General features: G+C 36.1%; 2 protein-coding genes across 11 annotated transcripts in view; one reads left to right on the top strand and one right to left on the bottom strand.

The window, feature by feature from the left end:
- Positions 1–19,822, top strand: part of CaMKII (Calcium/calmodulin-dependent protein kinase II) — a 3,892,153-nt gene that overhangs the window by 2,423,711 nt on the left and 1,448,620 nt on the right. The gene's annotated exons all lie outside the window — the stretch shown is intronic.
- On the bottom strand, positions 260–1,312 carry LOC137234500 (uncharacterized). The gene is made up of 5 exons (XM_067757995.1): positions 1,289–1,312; positions 1,129–1,227; positions 878–1,046; positions 691–815; positions 260–583 (listed from the first exon to the last, which is right to left on the bottom strand). The coding sequence occupies exons 1-5, from the start codon at positions 1,310–1,312 to the stop codon at positions 260–262; spliced, it is 741 nt and encodes a 246-aa protein (XP_067614096.1).

The following is a 19,822-nucleotide window of genomic DNA, read 5'->3' as shown; positions in this document are numbered from 1 at the left end:
TGCCCTCACATTCATATAAAAGTGCCTGAATTTCTAAAAGTGCAAAGAAAAATCACTTCCATATGAAGCCAAGGCACTTCGTTATGATATTAAAATGTACACTAACAAATTGACATCAAAAAGTTTTAAAAAAAATTGTGTAGCACTGAAAAAAGGTTTTGAATAACTTATAATTTTCAATCAGTTGTGTGTTTTTATTAATAAAAAGAGTTAAAAAATATTTTCATACGTATATGAGGACATTATTTAATGAAGTTTTTCATTTAAACTTTAGTTTCAATTCCTCCATAGCCAAACGCTCTTGCATTTCAAGTTCAAGAATTTTCAATTTTTCTTGGCTTTGGAGTTGCTTTTCTTTAAAATTTTCTTCATTTCGTGCCTGCCTTTCCTTTAGCTCAAACTCCTTTTGCTTAAGGGTAAATTCATTTTCCCTTACGACCAACTCCTTCTCTCTTACTATAGTTTCTGCCTCCAATTTCTGCTTCTTGAATGCCATTGCTTCAGCTTGCACCTTCATAATGTCGGAAGCTGCTGTCCGGCTGTATATACCTTTACAGCTCATGCCTGCTCTGGACTCTGGGAGCTCGTGGTTGGTGTCATCTTAGAAGAGCATACCGGAATATGATAGCTTTCCGTAATCTGTACCGGCCTTTGCGATTCGGTTCCAATTATTTGGCACTCTTCAGTCACTTCGATTATTTGGCCCTCTTCATTTAAATTTGCCATTGTGTCATCGATTACGGAAGACTCGCAAATCCGGCTTCCAAAAATGTCATCCAGCTCGTAAAAAAATGTGCACATTTTTAGCAAAGTTCCTTGGAAAAAATGTTGGCTATTGAAATTCATCGGTAAAGAAATATTTTAAGAACCTATATACCTTTAATGGTATCGCCGGTCATGCTCCCTGCTCCCGTCGATCCCTCCCATGCTTTGGCTTTATTGTAGCCCGACCTCATGTTTCGCACTTTTGCACGCACCAGCTTCCACTCCATTGTGACATTCTTCTCCTCGCAAAACCGCTTATAGTAAACTTGAGCGGACGGCTTCTGCAAAATAAACGTATGCACGTATGTATATATGTATATTTCCACATAATTTTATTTTACTTCTGTGCAAACAAAAACAAACCTCAAGTAGCCGATTTTCCAGTAAAAACTCAATCAGATACTTCTCATCTGCCACCGTATATCTCCGAGTTGGGTTGCAGCGAATGCGCTTGCTTTTGACCTGGAATCAAAAAAGTTTTTAAAAAGCCAAATGAGTTTGCATTTAAAAAAATATTACTTACTTTATTATTTTGCTCTAATTCCATTCTTCTGTTTTATTAATTAATACTAGTAGTAACTTTTGATTTCGGTCTTGCACAAATTGTAAAAATGATGGTAAACAAAATCAGCTGATCGTACAGCATACACAAATAGCACACTAAACATACCTTCCAAGGTTGTATTGAAATAGGAATATTTGTGCATGTGAAACAAAAACAACAGTTTTACAACTGTGCTAATGCAATAGCATGATTAAAGGAATACAATGAATAGTACATATTGTGAACTCCCTATATGATTCTCTTTTTAAATATACTTTACTTTTTAAGCTTTCTAACAATATGAGTCAGTACATGTAATTTAGTCTGAAGATTGGCTTTAAAATAAAAACATCTAAAACAGTGGTTAACCTTTCTTACGATCGTAACTCGCGCATCATTATACCGAATGAAAATTCGTTCGATCAGCTCTTTCGACCCCAGTCGAAGATCGAATTTGTCTCATAATAGGAGCCTCACTCTATTTATATATATATATATAGTGAATAAATTATAGTAATAATAGTAAATATATAAATTTTTTTTTTTTAATTTTACAATGAAAATGTAATGTTTTTATTAAACTATATAAATTATAGAAGTATAAATGGAATTAAACCATTAAAAGATAAAAGTTAGCAGCTTTTGCTTGATCATCTTACTTCTTTAATTGGAGTATATAAATTAATTTTTAACATTAACAATGATAGGGCTCTTTTTGACTTAAATTAATATTAATGAATAAGGGTATAAATGTTACCTAAGGTTAGGTCGAAACTAAATGCAATAAAATTTCTTTATTATTCAAGGTAGATTGAAGTGAATGCAAATCAAATGTTATTTTTAACTACAACCCTATCTAATATATAAAATTCTTGTATCACGGCGTTAAAGGCATAACTCCTCCGAAACGACTAAACCGATTCTCATGAAATTTTGTGAGCATATTGGGTAGGTCTGAAAATCGGCCAACGTCTACCTTTTTTTCGCTAAGCGGTTAGTGGCTAGGGTCTTGAGATCAAAATATGGACCTGGGTAATCCTGGGATGTGTTTGAATAATATGGGTATCATATGGAAGCTGCTTATGAGTACTTTCATACGGGGTATTCTTCGTTACCCTGGGTCTTGAGATATAGGCCAAAACGTGGACCCGGGTACCCCAAGAATGTGTTTATACAATATGGATAACAAATGAAAGCTGTCTATGAGCGCTTAAGTAGAGGGTAATTTTCATACCCGTGGGTGTCTAGGCTCTCCAGATATAGGCCAAACGTGGGTCAGTGTACCCCTAGACAGTGTTTATACGATATGGATATCAAATGAAAGTTGTTGATGAGTGCTTTAGTACAGGGTAGTTTTCATATTTATTTGTGACTAGGGTCTCGAGATATAGGCCAAAACGTGGACCCGGGGACCCCAAGAATGTGTTTATACAATATGGATAACAAATGAAAGCTGTTGATGAGTGCTTTAGTAGAGGGTAATTTTCATACACCTGGCTGATTGGGATCTCGAGATATAGGCCAAAACGTGGACCTGGTTACACCTGAAACATGTTTATACAATATGGACATCAAATTAAAGCTGTTGATGAGTGCTTTAGTAGGGAAATTTTGATACCAATTGGTGACTAGGGTCTCGAGATATATGCCAAAACGTGGATCACGGTAACAATAGGATGTGTTTCTACATTATGGGTATCAAAAGCTGTTTATGTGTGCTTAAGTACAGAGTATTTTTTATACCGCTAGGTGACTAGAGTCTCGAGATATAGACCAAAACATGGACCCAGGCAACCCTTGGCTGTGTTTGTAAAATATGGGTATCAAATGGAAGCTGTTGATGTTAGCTTAAGTGCAGTTTTCTCATCTAGCCTTTCATTTTAGCGCTAATTTTATCTTGCCTATAAGTGAATTTTCGTTTGCTCAAGTTCTTTTTTTAAATTACCGGCCGGAAAATTTTTCGGCCGCTCATCTGCCCTTTGAAATTTATTCTTAGGTTTAAACGTAAATAAAAAAACGTAATAAAAAACATGTGCCAGATTTATTCGAACCGCCGCACTTTGCGTGTTCATAGCAGCAAAAAGTGGCGGCTAGTTATCAGGTTCAGCTACAGCAATATAGTCTTTACTTGGGTTTAAATAGAAACATATCATGTCAAGCTTAAAAGTATGCAGCAAAAAGGTAGTACACTTTAAATGTAAACGTATTACAGTTTTAATGTGACGTTGCCAAATCTAAATCAAATGCAAGCTTTATTTTACAGGGCACATGAAAAACGTAAATCGTTGAAGTTGACTTTAAAGTGAGGAATAGTTTAGCTGTCCGGTAAGTCCGGTCAAAATATATCTGGGTACGGTCCCATAAATGTTAAGGGTAGTCCACCAATTATTTTTAAATTTGTTTGGCAACATTTTTTTAAATTTTTTTATCATACAGCATACAAAACTACATACAACCAGGAATTTTTTTTCCGGGATGTAGACCAGGAACCTACCTATTTCAAGAAATTTGTTCTACGGAAAGTATTACAGGGAAATTGAAGAGATAGAGCAAAAGGAAGACGAAGAGGAAGACGAACGGTAAGAGGTTATATATAAACTTAATTTTTTTTGCTAAGGTTTTCACAAATAAGTATTTTAACTTGATTTATTTTGTGATGACTGCAGTGTGCAAATCTACAGTTTGTTATTTGCTACTTTAAGAGCCGTTTTCTCATCAATACAATAAAGTTCACTTAATTTACCGGGCAGAGAAATTATTCCTCACTTTAAAGTTAACTTTAACGATTGTCGTTTTCTCATCTGCCCTGTAAATTAAATTTTGCTTTTGATGAACTTACGTCAGCGTCATGAAGAGACGAAGAGAAAGAGAAAGGCGAAGGCGGAGAGGAAGAGAAAGTGGAAGACGAACAGTAAGAGTTTATATAAATAAAATAAATGTTAGGCGCGATAACCTCCGAAGAGATTTTAGGCCGAGCTTATCTTCCAATTTGCGTTGTGCTCCTCTTGATTTTCCCTACAAATTAGCCGGCCGGGACCTACACGTTTTATGCTGACTCCGAACGGCATCTGCAAGGCAGATGAGTTTTCACTGAGAGCTTTTCATGGCCGAAATATACTCGGAGCGCTTGCCAACACTGCCGAGAGTTTATATATACATAAATTTTGTTGTTAGGATTACTACTTTTATTTTGTGATGACTGTAGTGCTCAAATATACAGTTTGTTATTTGCTACTTGAAGGGCCATTTTCTCATCAATCCAATAATTCACTTAATTCCTCACTTTAAAGTTACCTTTAACGATTTAAATTTTCTCATCTACCCTGTAAGTTAAATTTTGCTTTTGATGAACCTACGGCAGCGTCACATTAAAACTGTACAACTTTGATATTAAAAGTGTACTACTTTTACGCCCGCTTTTTCAGTACAAGTTCAACTCAGTTTGTCAGTTAAACTACGTTTAAACTTATTCTGCAGTTTTCTAGTATACTTTAACTGAAGTCTAAGCTTAGCTTAAGCGACCGATCTGGCAGGGTTAAACTCTAGTTAACCTATCAGTTATTTGCGTTCGTTCCATGGTTCAATTATGTACAGGTTGGCTCATCTCATCAGCTGATTTTATTTATGTCATTGCATGGTCGAAGGGATTGTCAAAAGGAGATGGCAATCTCGAAATGAAACCAACACATTGGCAACATTTTACTTACACATACAAAAACTGCTAAGTTTTATGTTTCCATTCCTTACCATTCGCACCAACACCAATACCCAGATTTTGACAATTTGAACAGACATATTTTGTTGCTTTACAGATGAGCCAACCTGTATATAGTTGAACCATGGTTCGTTCGAAATGGCGTCGAATATACCCAGCAAGCGTTTAGGCTTGAGTACCATTAGAACTCATGCACATAACTAGGCATACTTCTAAAATCTCAAAAGTTGTGTCGAAACAGGGGCCGAACTAGAGAATCATAGCATATTCACAAAAGAGGGAATTTTTTATAAAGCAAAAAATGATATAACTTAAGTTAAAAAAATTTAATTCCCAAATTGTGGCTCTCTAACTAGACTCAAATGTAAGATTCTATACTTCAGTATTTTCACGAAAATAAAATAAAATTTGTGTAACTAATTTTTAACTAATTACGCTTCATGACTGCTAACAACCAAGTGTTTATTTCTCACAATGAACAGCTGTTGGTTTTGGTGGTACCATATTGGAGATTTTTTTCAACTCCACCTCAACTCGATGTCCAGTGTAGGATATCAACTCGAGAAATGTGTTGAATATTCATTTGAGAACTGTACATTTCTCAAAATCTCTCGTAAGTTGGATAATCTATATATATAAAAGAAAGCGTTGTTAGTTACACTATTTATAACTCAAGAACGGATGAACCGATTTGGCTAAAAATTGGTGGAGAGGTAGCATAGAAATAGGAAATGAACATAGGATACTTTTTATCCCGTTCTGGTTAGGGTCTTGAGATCAAAATATTGACCTGGGTAATCCTGGGATGTGTTTGTACAATATGGGTATCAGATGGAAGCTGTTTATGAGTACTTTGATACGGAGTATTTTTCGTACCCCTGTGTGACTAGGATCTCGAGATATAGGCCAAAACGTGGGCCTGGGTACCCCTAAAATGTGTTTATACAGTATGGATAACAAATGAAAGCTGTTGATGAGTGCTTTAGTAGAGGGTAATTTTCATACCCTTGGGTGACTAGGGTCTCGAGATATAGGCCAAAACGTGGGCCCGTGTACCCCTAGACAGTGTTTATACAATATGGATATGAAATAAAAGCTGTTTTGTACTCCTAGAATGTTTTTATACAATATGGATAACAAATGTAAGCTGTTGATGAGTGCTTTAGTACAGGGTAATTTTCATACCTATTTGTGACTAGGATCTCCAGATATAGGCCAAAACATGGATCAGGGAAACACTAGGATATGTTTTTACATTATGGATATCAAATTGAAGCTGTTGATGTGTGCTTTAGTACAGAGTATTTTTATACCACTGTGTGACTAGTGTCTCGATATATAGGCCAAAACGTGGACCCGTATACCCCTAGAATGTGTGTAATATGGATATCAAATGAAAGCTGTTGGCGAGAGCTTTAAAGTAATCTCATTGTGATATTCGATTTAGTCTCATCAACCTGGCAAAACTGATAAATATGCATGCGAAGCTGAAATAAAAACATGAATTAATAGTACCCACATACCTATTTACATACGTCCTATTCGATTTGTCTGAAATTTGGTGTATAAATTTACCTACATTAGTATTTACGATGCTTTTTTTCCGGGAAGTAGACCAGAGACGGACTGGGACTGGGATTGGGACTAGGACTGAGACTGAGACTCGGAGTGGGACTGAGACTCAGAATGGGACTGGACAAAATACATACCACCCTCTGGGACTGGCAAGAAGGATGAAGAAGTATGAGAGGAACTTGAGAGAAGAGAAAAGAGGGACGAGGAGACTGATAAAGAGACAGAGTGAGACGAAGATAGCGGTAGAAGAAGCGAAAAGGATGGAGGAGGAGTAAATACAAGGATTAAGAACAATCTATTTGTGGGGGGGGGGGGGGGGGAGGGGTTGTGGGGCAGAGTTAGCGGGAAAAATCTTATTAAAATGTATGCAAAATTTAAGGAAGAACAATGTCTGCCGGGTCTGTTAGTAATTAATAAAATAATAAAATAAATATTAATGACGTTGGAGATTAACTCGAAAGCTCTTAATTTTACAAAATTTCTCAAAAGTTGGTAGTGATTGGAGAAAGAAGTTGGATATCAACTCGAGAACTATCTGGTTTAAAAATAATTATATAATGATGTTGGATATCACCTTCGAACCTAGATATATATTTCGCTGGAGAATTTTGCCCATATCTACAAATTATCTAGATAATAAAAAAAAACAATGTTGTCACATAAAAAAGCCAACCCCAAAGGAGACCTTAAACTGTGACTGAAAAACTGCTCAGTAGTTTAACTGGAGTTTAAACTTGACTAGAGTATAAGCAAGCTTTGTTTAAGCTTAGCTTAACCAACTACTGAAAAATCAGGCGTTAAAAGGCAAACGGTAAATTTATGCACACCGGTAATTTAAAAAGAACTTTAGCTAACGAAAATTCACTTATAGGCAGGATAAAGTGAGCGTAAAAACTAAAGGCAGACGCAGACATCAACATGGACCAGCGAATTAAAACGCAGCTGCTGCGCTGGCTAGGCCATGTTATGCGAATGAAAGATGATGCTCCCGCCAAGAAGGTGTTTCTATCGGAACCTGCCTATGGAAGCAGAGGTAGAGGGCGGCCCCCACTCCTTTGGAAAGACCAGGTGGAAAACGATTTAAACTCCCTTTGTGTGACCAATTGGCACCGGTTGGCGGAGCGAAGGAGCGACTGGTGCGCCTTGTTGGACGGCCATAACCGTTTAGACGGTTAAGCGCCAATTAAGTAAGTAAGTAAGTAAAAACTAAAGGCTAAATAGAAAATTGTGAACATTCAGTTTGAATTAAATATTATTTGAAATCTGAACGCGTTGTAATACGGAATAGTGAATGTTATATGTATTATCAATTTTTCTGTGCAACTATAGTTTGCTGTTATCGTGAATTTATCCTTAATTTGCAGTGCAGTAATTCTTGATTAAAAAAAATTATATCAAAAAAACAAACGTTTACGTGTTTAATAAATATTAGTGTTTTATTATTGTGAAAGGTAAGTCAAATCGTGAGCAAACGAAAGCAAATACAGTATTGAGTAACAGTTTTTCACAAATAAGTATTTTAACTTGATTTATGATTGTGTTTTATGTTCAGTCAACAATGCCTGCAAGACGCATTTGAGGGAACAATTTGAGTCGTCGAACAATTCAATATGGAGGCCAGGAAAATAGGAGATCACAAAGATCAAGGAACAAGTCCAACGAAACATACAGATGCGCGTACAAGCATGGCGCAGTTACCTGCATCACAATCACAAGAAAGACGAGATTAACGAAATGAACAATGAACGGAGAGAAACGCGCAGATTCGTATTCGACAGACGTAGAGCAAATGACCAACAACACCAACAAATTCATCGATCATTTACATCAAATTCATTTCTTCGACTAGCAATCAAATATGAGCCTGATGTAGAATACTACGTTCATTCCAAAGTGGCTGCTGGTACTTTGGACAAGGAATGCCAGCATTGTCATGCATTTAAATTTAAAAATGAGCCAGCCGGGAAAAGATCAACTAATGGAAATTGAAACTCCCGAACTATTGCATGGCCTACTCATTGGTACAGGTCCAGATTCTAGCCTGTTCTTGAAGTTAATTCGTACATTTAATGCATGTTTCCAAATGACATCATTTGGAGCTACAGAAATAATTCAGAATATTTCTGCAAACGGTCAACATTTTAATTCAACGTTTATAATCAAAGGCCAAGTTTATCATAAAGTGGGCTCTTTGCTGCAAATACCAAACGAACCTCATAAATTTTTACAAATTTAATTTATGGGTGGCGAAGATTTCGCACGCGCACTCGCCAATCGCGTGGATGCACGTTGTGAAAACAATAACCTAACTTCATCTTTTGCCAGGCACATTGCCACCGAGCTGGACACTCTATTAAGTTAGCACAATGAATTGTTGAAACTGTTTAAATCACACATGCCTAAGCTAGAAAGTGACAATCACGCCATTGTTATCAATCCTGATAGAACACCAGCTGGAGAGCATATACGTAGATTAAACGCATGTGTAATTGGAGACAAATCGTGATTCGAAGAAGAAATAATAATCTTCAGTTTATTAGTGATACCCACCGTTCATATGATGCTCTCCAATATCCACTAATTTTTTGGAAGCGACAAGAGGGATATTGCATAAATATTAAACAGCGAGATCCCAGAACAGGTAATTTATTAATTTTTAAGAATATAAACTGAAAGTAAAATTTCGTAAAAGTGCGACGAAAGACTTTCGTAGTCTTATCTTTCGTACATATTACGATAAGCCTTTAGTAAGACATTTATGAAGCAAGATTTTAAGAAGCCATTCGTAAATACCTATTACGAAAGGTCTTTCGTAGGACATTTCTTTCGCGCAATACGCCAAATATTTCGGTTATTTCACGAAATGCATTCGTAGATTACTTTAAAAATTGTCCTACGAAAAATATCGTACATTGTACGAAAGCTTTCGCAGTATTTACCAATGGGTTTGAAGTATACGAAATCTATAATTTTGTATTCGTACAGGTTACGAAAATTTTCGTAAATTTTGCGAAATATTTTATTAAATATTACAAAGCAGCAAGATGTTTTTACTTTCGTACAATAAACGAAAAAATTCTTATATATTACGAAATACTTTTGAAGAATGGATTGCCTCGATGAATATTACTTTATAGTACCTATTTCATTCGGCCACCGTTGCATGAAGGTAACGTCCTCGCTAAGGCTGGGCTTTGGCGCTTTTTTTAGGCGTTGACACCATGAAGGCAACGCCAAGGACGGAATCACTTCATTGTGCTAGCGTAATAGCGCCAAGTCTATTTTTGGCGCTGCTCAGTAGTGTGTTGGCAGGGTATCACCCCGCGCAGTGTAACATAAGTGTTATTGGCGTTACTGACGGCATTGAGTGGAAGTGTTGACTACCAACAACTCTCGATACGGATGTCGCCCGCTCATTATGTTATTGCCAGTGGTAGATGGCATCGCATGACTACCAGCAACTTCCGATTACCGAATTACAGATTTCGGCCGATTATAGTACTACTACTAAAAGTGGCGTCACCCAGCGGAGAATAACACAGGGATTTACTGGCATTACTAGCGGCACTGAGTTGAAGTGTTGACAATTAATGTTTTGTCGAAGAGGAGCCTGTAGTCGCCTGGTGTTATTGGCGTCATTGCGCCATGGTATTACGAAACAGTGTGTAAACTGCAGTGACACCGGGCTCGGTATCAACTCAATAACTCAACACCACGCTGATTTACGCAACCTTAGTCCTCGTCTTACCATGAAAACGACCTGGGTTCAAATCGCGGTAGAAGTGACATCAAAATACTTTAGAAACCGTTTTTCTAAATGAGAAACTTCTCAGTGGAAATTCACATGCTTAGCAGTGCCGTTCGGAGTCAGAATAAAACATGTACATATGTTATTAAAATAAGCACGATGAAATGCGGAGAAGAAGCTCGGCGTAAATATCCTCGGGAGTACATCACGCCATGACCACTGCCGAGGGGCGGCCCTGCTTAGAATTTTTTTTTAAGTTTTGATGTTGCTTAGCCGGTGCTTGATGTCTCATTATTTCGTAATATGTACGAAAGCACTTTCGTACATTCTACAAAGTCTGTCGTTGCTCAAACTACGAAAGATTTCATAGAATGTACGAAAGCTTTCGTTATATACACAATTTTATTTTTATTTCTATTGTAGTTAATTTATTATTATTTTATTTTTTAACAAATTTTGATTTTTGGCGACCTTTAAATTTAGCAAATATTTCTTCAAACTGGCTCTAGGTCAATAGATTAAACAAGTTGTTGTTGTTTTTGTTCCAAAATATTTCGATCTCCAAAGGAGATCGTCATCGGAGACTACAATAATAAATAAATAAATAAACACTTTATTTAACACAATTTATCACAAGCAAATATATATATATGTATGTATAAACATATTAGTATTACTGCACACATACGTACATGAGTTCAGATATTAGGTGGGCAGCGTCTAATCAGTTCGAGATGCTGTTTTGAACTGATTTTCGCGAGTCAAGTAAGTGGCGGTAGATGTGTGCACACATTTAAGAATCTTTCTTTGTAGTTCAATCTTTTGTTCTCGTCCGTGTCTATTATGTGGAGCATCTCCAAAGTAAATCGTTTGTTGTAATGCTGTTTTTGCTGTATTTTGCTCACAGCGTCAAAGTCTGGTTTATGTCCGCTCTCCGCACAGTGGGCCGCAAGTCCTGTTTTATGTGCATTGCTTGACTGTAAACATTTGTTGTCGGATCGGTGCCCTGCTATTCTTGTTTTTAACTTATTTTTCGTTGTGCCAACATATTCTTTCGTACAAATGTTATTTCTGTCTCCTGCGTATGGTATCTTGTATACAATACTGTTTTTCTCCATCGTTTCTAATTTACTTTTCATATCCTTGAAAAGGGCAGACACTCAACGAAGATGGTTTACGCCAAGCTCAAGAGCAACTACAACAACACAATAAGAAATCGCATTAACGGGTTTAACACACAATCCCTACAGATAGCCAAGCTACGGTCTAGTATTGTGTTTTTATTACAGTGCAGAAAATCCAAAATGATGCCTAAGTTTATTCAAAATACGACCAAACTTGACTACACTCAGAAAAAAATGTCTCCCGATTGAAGAAAAATGGGAATGAAATGGCACTTAAGAAATTTTTTCCTCATTCGTATGGCCAAATTTCTTGAAAATAAGGAAAAATTCTTAAAATTGAGGACTTTTTCCTCATTTTGAAGAAATTTTGGCCACGCGAAGAGGAAAAAATTTCTTAAGTGCCGTTTCATTGAAGTTTTTTCTGAGTGTACATATTTACCGTCGATAACTATATACCGAAACATACCAAACACACACTGGGCAGACATGTACACTTATTTCACAGTAAAATACTAAGCACACTAATAAAATATAAACATCAGATTCTAGAGGAAAAGGAAAAACGAATTATGTATACAAAGGAGAAGCTAAGCCAATATATGGTAAAGGATGACGTTACAGCTTTATTTGAAAGCGAACAGCGGCTTACACGTAAAAAAGCTGCAAAATGTAAAACACACAAAAATTAAAGTTTGAAAAACTGCGAGACGAGAGAAATGCACAAATATTAGGAACCAACAACAACAAACATTGGTTGGTAAACAAAACAAATACAGAATTCACACCTGATGTAGAGGCGCTGCTAGCAAAAGGACCAAAGTTTGGTTTACCAATAACAAAAGAAAAATTCCCGCTTTTTAAATGCATTGCGGATGGTGAGGAATTGGTACAGAGAGTAGAGAACAAAGAAGAGCAGGAATCCGCGAGAACGAAAATATTATTGCTTATCAAAGAGTCGTTGACAAAGCGAAGAGGTGAAAAAACATATATGGCCATCAAAGATACAGTGAAGCGAACGCGAAAATTTCTGAACAAAAATAAAGAAATTGTAATTTTAAATGTAGACAAGGGAAACGTGACCGTAGCTATGGAGAAAACAGATTATAGGTTAAGAATGGACAACATATTGAATGATATGTCAGTATATCGAATTTTACGCCAAGATCCGACACTAAGATTACAGACCAAAAACAACCAATTAGCAGAAAAATTACATAAATTAGGTCTTATAACAAAAACAGAAAAATATAAAATGACCAGGCACACAGCTATTCCACCCCGAATGTATGGTTTACCAAGAGTTCACATGGAAAATATGCCATTAAGATCCATTTGTTCCATGATAAATGCTCCGTCCTATAATTTATGTAAGTACTTGACTAATATTTTGAAAACTTGACGATGGAATCGGTGTTCAATCTTAAAAGTGCAATAGAATTTAAGGACAAAATCAATGAAAACTATATATGTGATGATGAGCGTTTTGTATCGTTTGATGTTATATCACTATTTCCAAGTATACGAACAGACTTGGCTATACAGACAATTCGGGCGAAATGGAGGAGATTAAACAATATGCGGATATGCCAAAAAATCTTTGTATGGAAATAGTGACGTTTTGTATTTGTGAAAATAGATATTTTAAGTACGAGGAACGAATATATACACAATTAAAGTGTCTTCCAATGGGATCTCCGGCATCACCGATTGTCGCCGACATTGTAATGGAAGAAATTTTAGGAAAAGTAGTAAACAACACGAGGCTACTTATAAAAATACGAAGACGATATGTTTGCATTAGGAAAGGAGGATAAACTGGACGAAACCTTAGATTTGCTAAATTCATACCACAAAGACATACAATTCAAGATGGGAGAAATTACCATTTTTAGATTCCTTGGTATGTAAAATCAGCAATAACATTAAAGCAGATTGGTACCAGAAGCCTACATCTTCAGGACTTATTATAAATAATTTATCTAAACATCCGAAAAATATGACTTTTAATACAGCGGAAAATTTTATCCGGCAAGTATTAGATAATAGTGATTCAATTTTTCACCCTGAGAATAAAAAACGTAACGAGCTCATTCTCAAGATGAACGATCTCCCGTCCGGTGTAATAAGTAGGTTGATAAACACGCATCATAAGGGTACTAAATCAAAAATCGAAGGTAAAAAAGCGATCACATATAAATCTATTATATATATACCTGGCTTTTCCGAAAGATTACAATGCTCAAATATTTATGATAAAGAAAGAATCGGAATAGCACACAAACCGGTGTACACAAATCAAGTATTTTTCAAAGATATGAAAAGTAAATTAGAAACGATGGAGAAAAACAATATTTTATACAATATACCATGTGCAGGAAACGGTAATAACACTTGTATGAAAGAATATCTTGGCACAACGAAAAATGAGTTAAAAACAAGAATAGAAGGCACCAATCCGACATCAAATGTTTACAATCAAGCAATACACATAAAAAAGCACTTGCGGCCCACAGTGCGGAGAGCGGACATAAACCAGACTTTGACGCTGAGAGCATACTATAGCAAGAACAGCATTACAACAAACGATTTACTTTGGAGATGCTCCACATAATAGACACGGACGAGAACAAAAGATTGAACTACAAGAAAGATTCTGAAATGTGTGCACACATCTACTGCCACTTACTTGACTAGCGAAAATCAGTTCAAAACAGCATCTCGAACTGATTAGACGCTGCCCACCTAACATCTGAACTCATGTACGCATGTTTGCCGTAATACTAATATGTTTATACATACATATATATATATACATTTGCCTGTGATAAATTGTGTAAAATAAAGTGTTTATTTATTTATTTATTATTGTACTCCCCGATGACGATCTCCGTTGGAGATCGAAATATATTGGAACAAAAACAACAACAACTTCTTTAATTTATTGACCTAGATCCAGTTTGAAGAAATAATTATTTAATTTTTTATTTTTATTAAATCTAAAATTAATTTAAGTATATATTATAATAGAGCCTAAACAAATAACATCGTCATGACATTACAAGGCGTGTGTTTAAATAAAAGTTAAAGTCTTTGATCAATTTCATACAAAATTGAATATATTTGGCTGCACATGATGTTGGATGTATTCGTTTGAGTGGTAGAAGCGAGGATTACCACATGCCCAAATTTTGATCTGGTTCGATATATTAATTTCTGCAGAAATTCCAGATCCGTCGACTGATAAATTGCTGTTTGATATTATTACTACGAACATAACCCATTGCCCGTGTGGAGACCTAAATCGTTCAAAACCTTGCACGGTAAATGGTAAATGTACGAAGCGCTTTCCGGAAGATTTCTCCAACGATGCGGTCACAAATGGTGATGGATATCTAGTATATCTTCGAAGAAGTACAGATAATGGCGGACAATCATTCCCAAAATTATCGGAAACATAGAAAGAGACATTTACAAACGTTCATCCATATTGACTTCTGTTGAGCAAAACATTCAGTGGTAATATTAATGTAGAGTTCTGCAGTTCTGTGAAGAGTATAAAATATATCTGCAAGTATGTGAATAAAGGAAGTGATATGGCTGCATTTCGAAATGAAAATACTAGTATACAAGTTCTCTATTGAATTAAAATGATGAAATTACCTAATTGGCCGTTATATAAGCTCCAATGAAGCTGTCTGGCATATCTTCGGTTTCCAAATTCATGAGCGGGATCCAGTAATTATTCATTTAGCTATCGATATTGAAAAGGGCCAGCGCATCTATTTCACGAACAAGACAGCGCTTGATATGGTTATTGACCGATATTATCCCCCAAATCCTACTGGAAGGATTATAAAGGAACCCCCAAGAAAACTTTATAGCCCAAAACACGATATTCGGATGGGTACTCAGCGGACCAGTCCGGGAACTAGTATCTACCTTCACCACTCTAGTAAGTGAGGCCACAGAACCGGCTCTCAGCAGCCTGCTCAAGAGGTGCTGGGAACAGAAACAATTCCAAGAACTCCCTCCAGTTCCGAGGAAGACCAATTTTGTGAGGCCCTCTATAGCACCACATATAGTAATAGGGGAAACCTGCTTACCAAATTTCATCATGATATCTTCAACGACTTCCAAATTACAGCTTGCAAAACTTTTAAATTACCTTCTTTTAAAAGTGGGCGGTGCCACGCCCATTGACCAACATTTTTCTAATTTTATATTTTGCGTCATCAGGTCAACGCACCTACCAAGTTTCATCCCTTTATCCGTATTTGGTAATGAATTATCGCACTTTTTCCGTTTTTCGAAATTTTCGATATCGAAAAAGTTGGCGTGGTTGTAGTCCGATTTCGTTCATTTTAATCAGCGATCTAGGATGAGCGCCCAGGAACCCACATACCAAATTTCATCAAGATACCTCAAAATTTACTCAAGTTATCGTGTTTACAGACGGACGGACGGACGGACGGACATGGCTAAATGAATTTCTTTTTTCACCCAGATCATTTTATACCAAGATAAAGTGAGTTCAAATAAGTACGTGGGCTAAGTTTAGTAAAGATATATCGGTTTTTGCTCAAGTTATTGTGTTAACGGCCGAGCGGAAGGACAGACGGTGGTCTGTGTATAAAAACTGGGCGTGGCTTTCACACATTTTCAAAGAGAAAAGTTACAGTCTTAGAATCTATGCCCCTACCAAATTTGAGAAGGATTGGTAAATTTTTGTTCGACTTATGGCATTAAAAGTATTCTAGACAAACTAAATGAAAATGGGCGGAGCCACGCCCATTTTGAAATTTTCTTTTATTTTTGTATTTTGTTGCATCTTATCATTACTGGAGTTGAAGTTTGACTTAATTTACTTATATAGAGTAAAGATATTAAATTTTTTGTTAAAATTTGAATTTTAAAAATTTTTTTTTTAAAAAGTGGGCGTGTTCCTCATCCAATTTGGCAAATTTTTATTTAGCACATATATAGTAATAGTAGTAACGTTCCTGCCAAATTTCATCATGATATCGTCAACGACTGCCAAATTAAAGCTTGCAAAACTTTTTAATTACCTTCTTGTAAAACAGGGCGGTGCCACGCCCATTGTCCAAAATCTTACTAATTTTCTATTCTGCGTCATAACGTCAACTCATCTACCAAGTTTCATCGCTTTAACCGCCTTTGGCAATGAATTATCGCATTTTTTATGTTTTTCGAAATTTTCGATATCGAAAAAGTGGGCGTGGTTATAGTCCGATATCGTTCATTTTAAATAGCGATCTGAGATGAGTGCCCAGGAATCTACATACCAAATTTCATCAAGATAGCTCAAAATTTACTCAAGTTATCGCGTTAACGGACAGACGGACGGACGGACGGACATGGCTCAATCAAATTTTATTTCGATACTGATGATTTTGATATATGGAAGTCTATATCTATCTCGATTCCTTTATACCTGTACAACCAACCGTTATCCAATCAAAGTTAATATACTCTGTGAGCTCTGCTCAACTGAGTATAAAAAGTATTTAAAAACAGAGTACATACGTACTTTCGAAAATATTTTGAATTCGAAAGCTTATATTTTGGTATCATTAAGCGCTGTATGCAGATCAAAAGCAAACATTCAAGAAAAATTTTGCATTTTTCTTGAGCATGAAAATAGCAGTAGGCACAAAATTTTGGCATTTCACGATGCATGTCAATTTATATATGAATACCGCTTTTATAAAAATAAAACAAAATTTATGAAACTTTTTGATACCATTTCCAGCAATACTCGAATTGAGTGCATCAAAATTTGCATCATTGAAGTTGTAGGAGGGAATATTTTGAGTGATATTGTTGTTAGGTACAAATTCAATGAATTCTAATAATAAAGATAAAGGTACGTGATGCATGTCCGATTTGCAGATAGGAAATTGACACTCAGATAAGTGAGAAATTAAATTTTCATTGAGCAAAATAAGATCCAGTAGGTTATTTAGCTGGTTCAAAAATGAATTAATCTGAACAAAGTTGGCACTAAAAAGAGTATCTAAAAAATATATTTCATGTTGATGATTGACATTCATAGGTGTTAATAGATTGTCATTTAGCAATTTTGACCAAACAACCCTGTTCATATTAAAATCACCCAAAACGCAAAAATGACTGTTTAAATTTTTTTCGTAAACTTCAAAAATATTATTCACATGCGCGCAGTACAGAGACTCATTGCTACAAGGCGGAATATACGAAACACAAACAAACAGCTTTCCAAACAGCCCACAAATAGAGACACACATTTGGTCCAGTAGCGAGTCAGTATTGGGGAGCTGAACGAAAGAAGAAAGGAGGGTACGTCTTACGGCAATTAGTACCCCGCCACCTCTTTGGCATCCCGTTTTGATTGGATCCCTATCCTTACGATAGGTATGAAACAAAGTAGTATCAAAAAATTCTGCGTTGAAGAAATCATTGTTGAGCCAGGTCTCAACTATGACATACACATCATATTCACAGCGCGAAGTTACTGAGAAAATATCCTTAGCTTTAGTTCTAATCCCAGAGATATTTTGGTAGTAAATATTTATATTATTAAAAATTCAATTTTGCGGATTATTTACTAGGGGTTGAGCGTTTGGCCTTTGCCCTTTTGAAAAAACGAAACGGCTTTACTTTAACATCGGTTGGCCATATAGAAGAGTCTAGTAATTTACTATAGATTGAAGTCGAGACCCCAAGTTTAAAATTTCATCTCACTAACGAGCTAGAATCCGTGTTTTTTTTTTACTAACTTATAACAATGAATAAGAGATGGCGAAATATTCGCATTTTTTGATACATAACTGATGATATCACTTGCATTAACTGACGGCTTGAATGAGGATAAATGCAACCATTTTAGGCGAACAGCTAGATTAAGATCAGCATTTACATTACTGCCTTCAACGATAGTAGCAGCCTTCTTGGATTTGTTTGTCTTAATTTCAGAAGTGGCGTCATCAGATGCAGATTGCTTATTGTTGTCTTTATCCAGAATAGTGACCCCAGCACAAGTAGGCACGGTTTCACTGGCAGAAGCAACGTCATCAGATGCAGATTGTTTATTATTACCTTTCTCCATAATAGTGACGTCAGCATAAGTAGGCACAGTTTTACTGGCAGACTTCAACTGCATTACATTCTTTGCAGTCATAGTGTTATTACTTTCCATGGCAGGCGATTGACAGTCATTACTGGTTGCGTTTGTCAAAGACAAATCAATTAGAGGAGGCTGATTTGTTGTTGCAGCCGAACTGGTATTTGCATTTTGTTTAGCTATATTAGCTAATTGTTTAGCTTTAGAGGCCGAGACATTTTTAGTCGCCGATTTATTTACAGGCTGCGTTGTTTTTGCACTCGAGAGCATGTCATTGTCTTTGTTTTTAGTGCTTGGATGCTTTGTTTTTTTGGACATTTCAGCCTGCATTGATTTTGCACTCGCACCAGATTTATTGTCTTTGTTGTTATTGGTTGACTTCTTTGTTTTTTCAGTCAATTCTTTATTATCATCTTTTTGTAAAGAACCATCACGAGTTGATTTTTGCCCATTGGCAAAAGCAGCAACAACACTATGCACATTCTTTAGTTCCAATGATAAAGTAGAGATTTCTGAGGTTTTATCAACAATCGAAGATTTTAGAGAGCGAACTTCGGCAAATAGAGCATCTTACTTTTGCGAAAGTTTAATGTTATCGTCTTTTAATGCATTCATTGTAGTGAGAATGAGAGCATTTTCAGCGCGTAACGCCTCAACATTTTTAGAAAAGTCAAGCAAAAGTAGTTGTTGGTTACTTATATTTTCACTTGCACTCATATTGTTACCGATACTGTTTACGGCACTAGAGAGAGAGTTTGGTGGCGGACTACGTATAGAGACACGCCGCTCTGCCGTACAAGATTTACAGAAAACATTTTTGTTTGATGCGAGAAGAACTTCGAGATCAGTCGATGATATGTTCACACACTTTAAGTGGAAGAGGTCATTGCACTTCGCACAACATACTTTCGGCTGACCACGATCAACCTTTTGACCACACACACATGGCATAGTAGAAAATTGAATGATAAGCAAATATTAATTATTTTTGCATTTGTATATAAATTATAGTATGCATATACTTTGGAACAAGATTCCAGTCACTAACTCAAATCATTTATTAATTGAGGATTAAATGACCATTCCCAGATCCACTTTGGAAAAAAAAACGTAAAGATAACCAGGAATAGGTACACACAAAACTGCGGAGCAAAAATAAACACGTCCGCACCGGTCGAATTTTCTTTTATTTTTGAACCACAATGAGGTATTTTTGGTCGGTTTAACGGTT

This window comes from Eurosta solidaginis, chromosome X (assembly GCF_040869045.1).
Source record: "Eurosta solidaginis isolate ZX-2024a chromosome X, ASM4086904v1, whole genome shotgun sequence".
Taxonomy (NCBI): Eukaryota; Metazoa; Arthropoda; class Insecta; order Diptera; family Tephritidae; genus Eurosta; species Eurosta solidaginis.
Note: the sequence above shows the minus strand (reverse complement) of the source record. Positions and strands in the feature narration are given on the sequence as shown.

What these genes read in the sequence shown, in the direction of transcription:
- LOC137234500 (XM_067757995.1), bottom strand. Translation starts at nt 1,312, where the DNA reads ATGGAATTAGAGCAAAATAATAAA. An exon ending in TGGAAAATCGGCTACTTGAG is followed by an intron (nt 1,047 to 1,128) that starts GTTTGTTTTTGT and finishes TTTATTTTGCAG; the next exon opens with AAGCCGTCCGCTCAAGTTTA. An exon ending in AAGAGGGCCAAATAATCGAA is followed by an intron (nt 584 to 690) that starts GTGACTGAAGAG and finishes ACCAACCACGAG; the next exon opens with CTCCCAGAGTCCAGAGCAGG.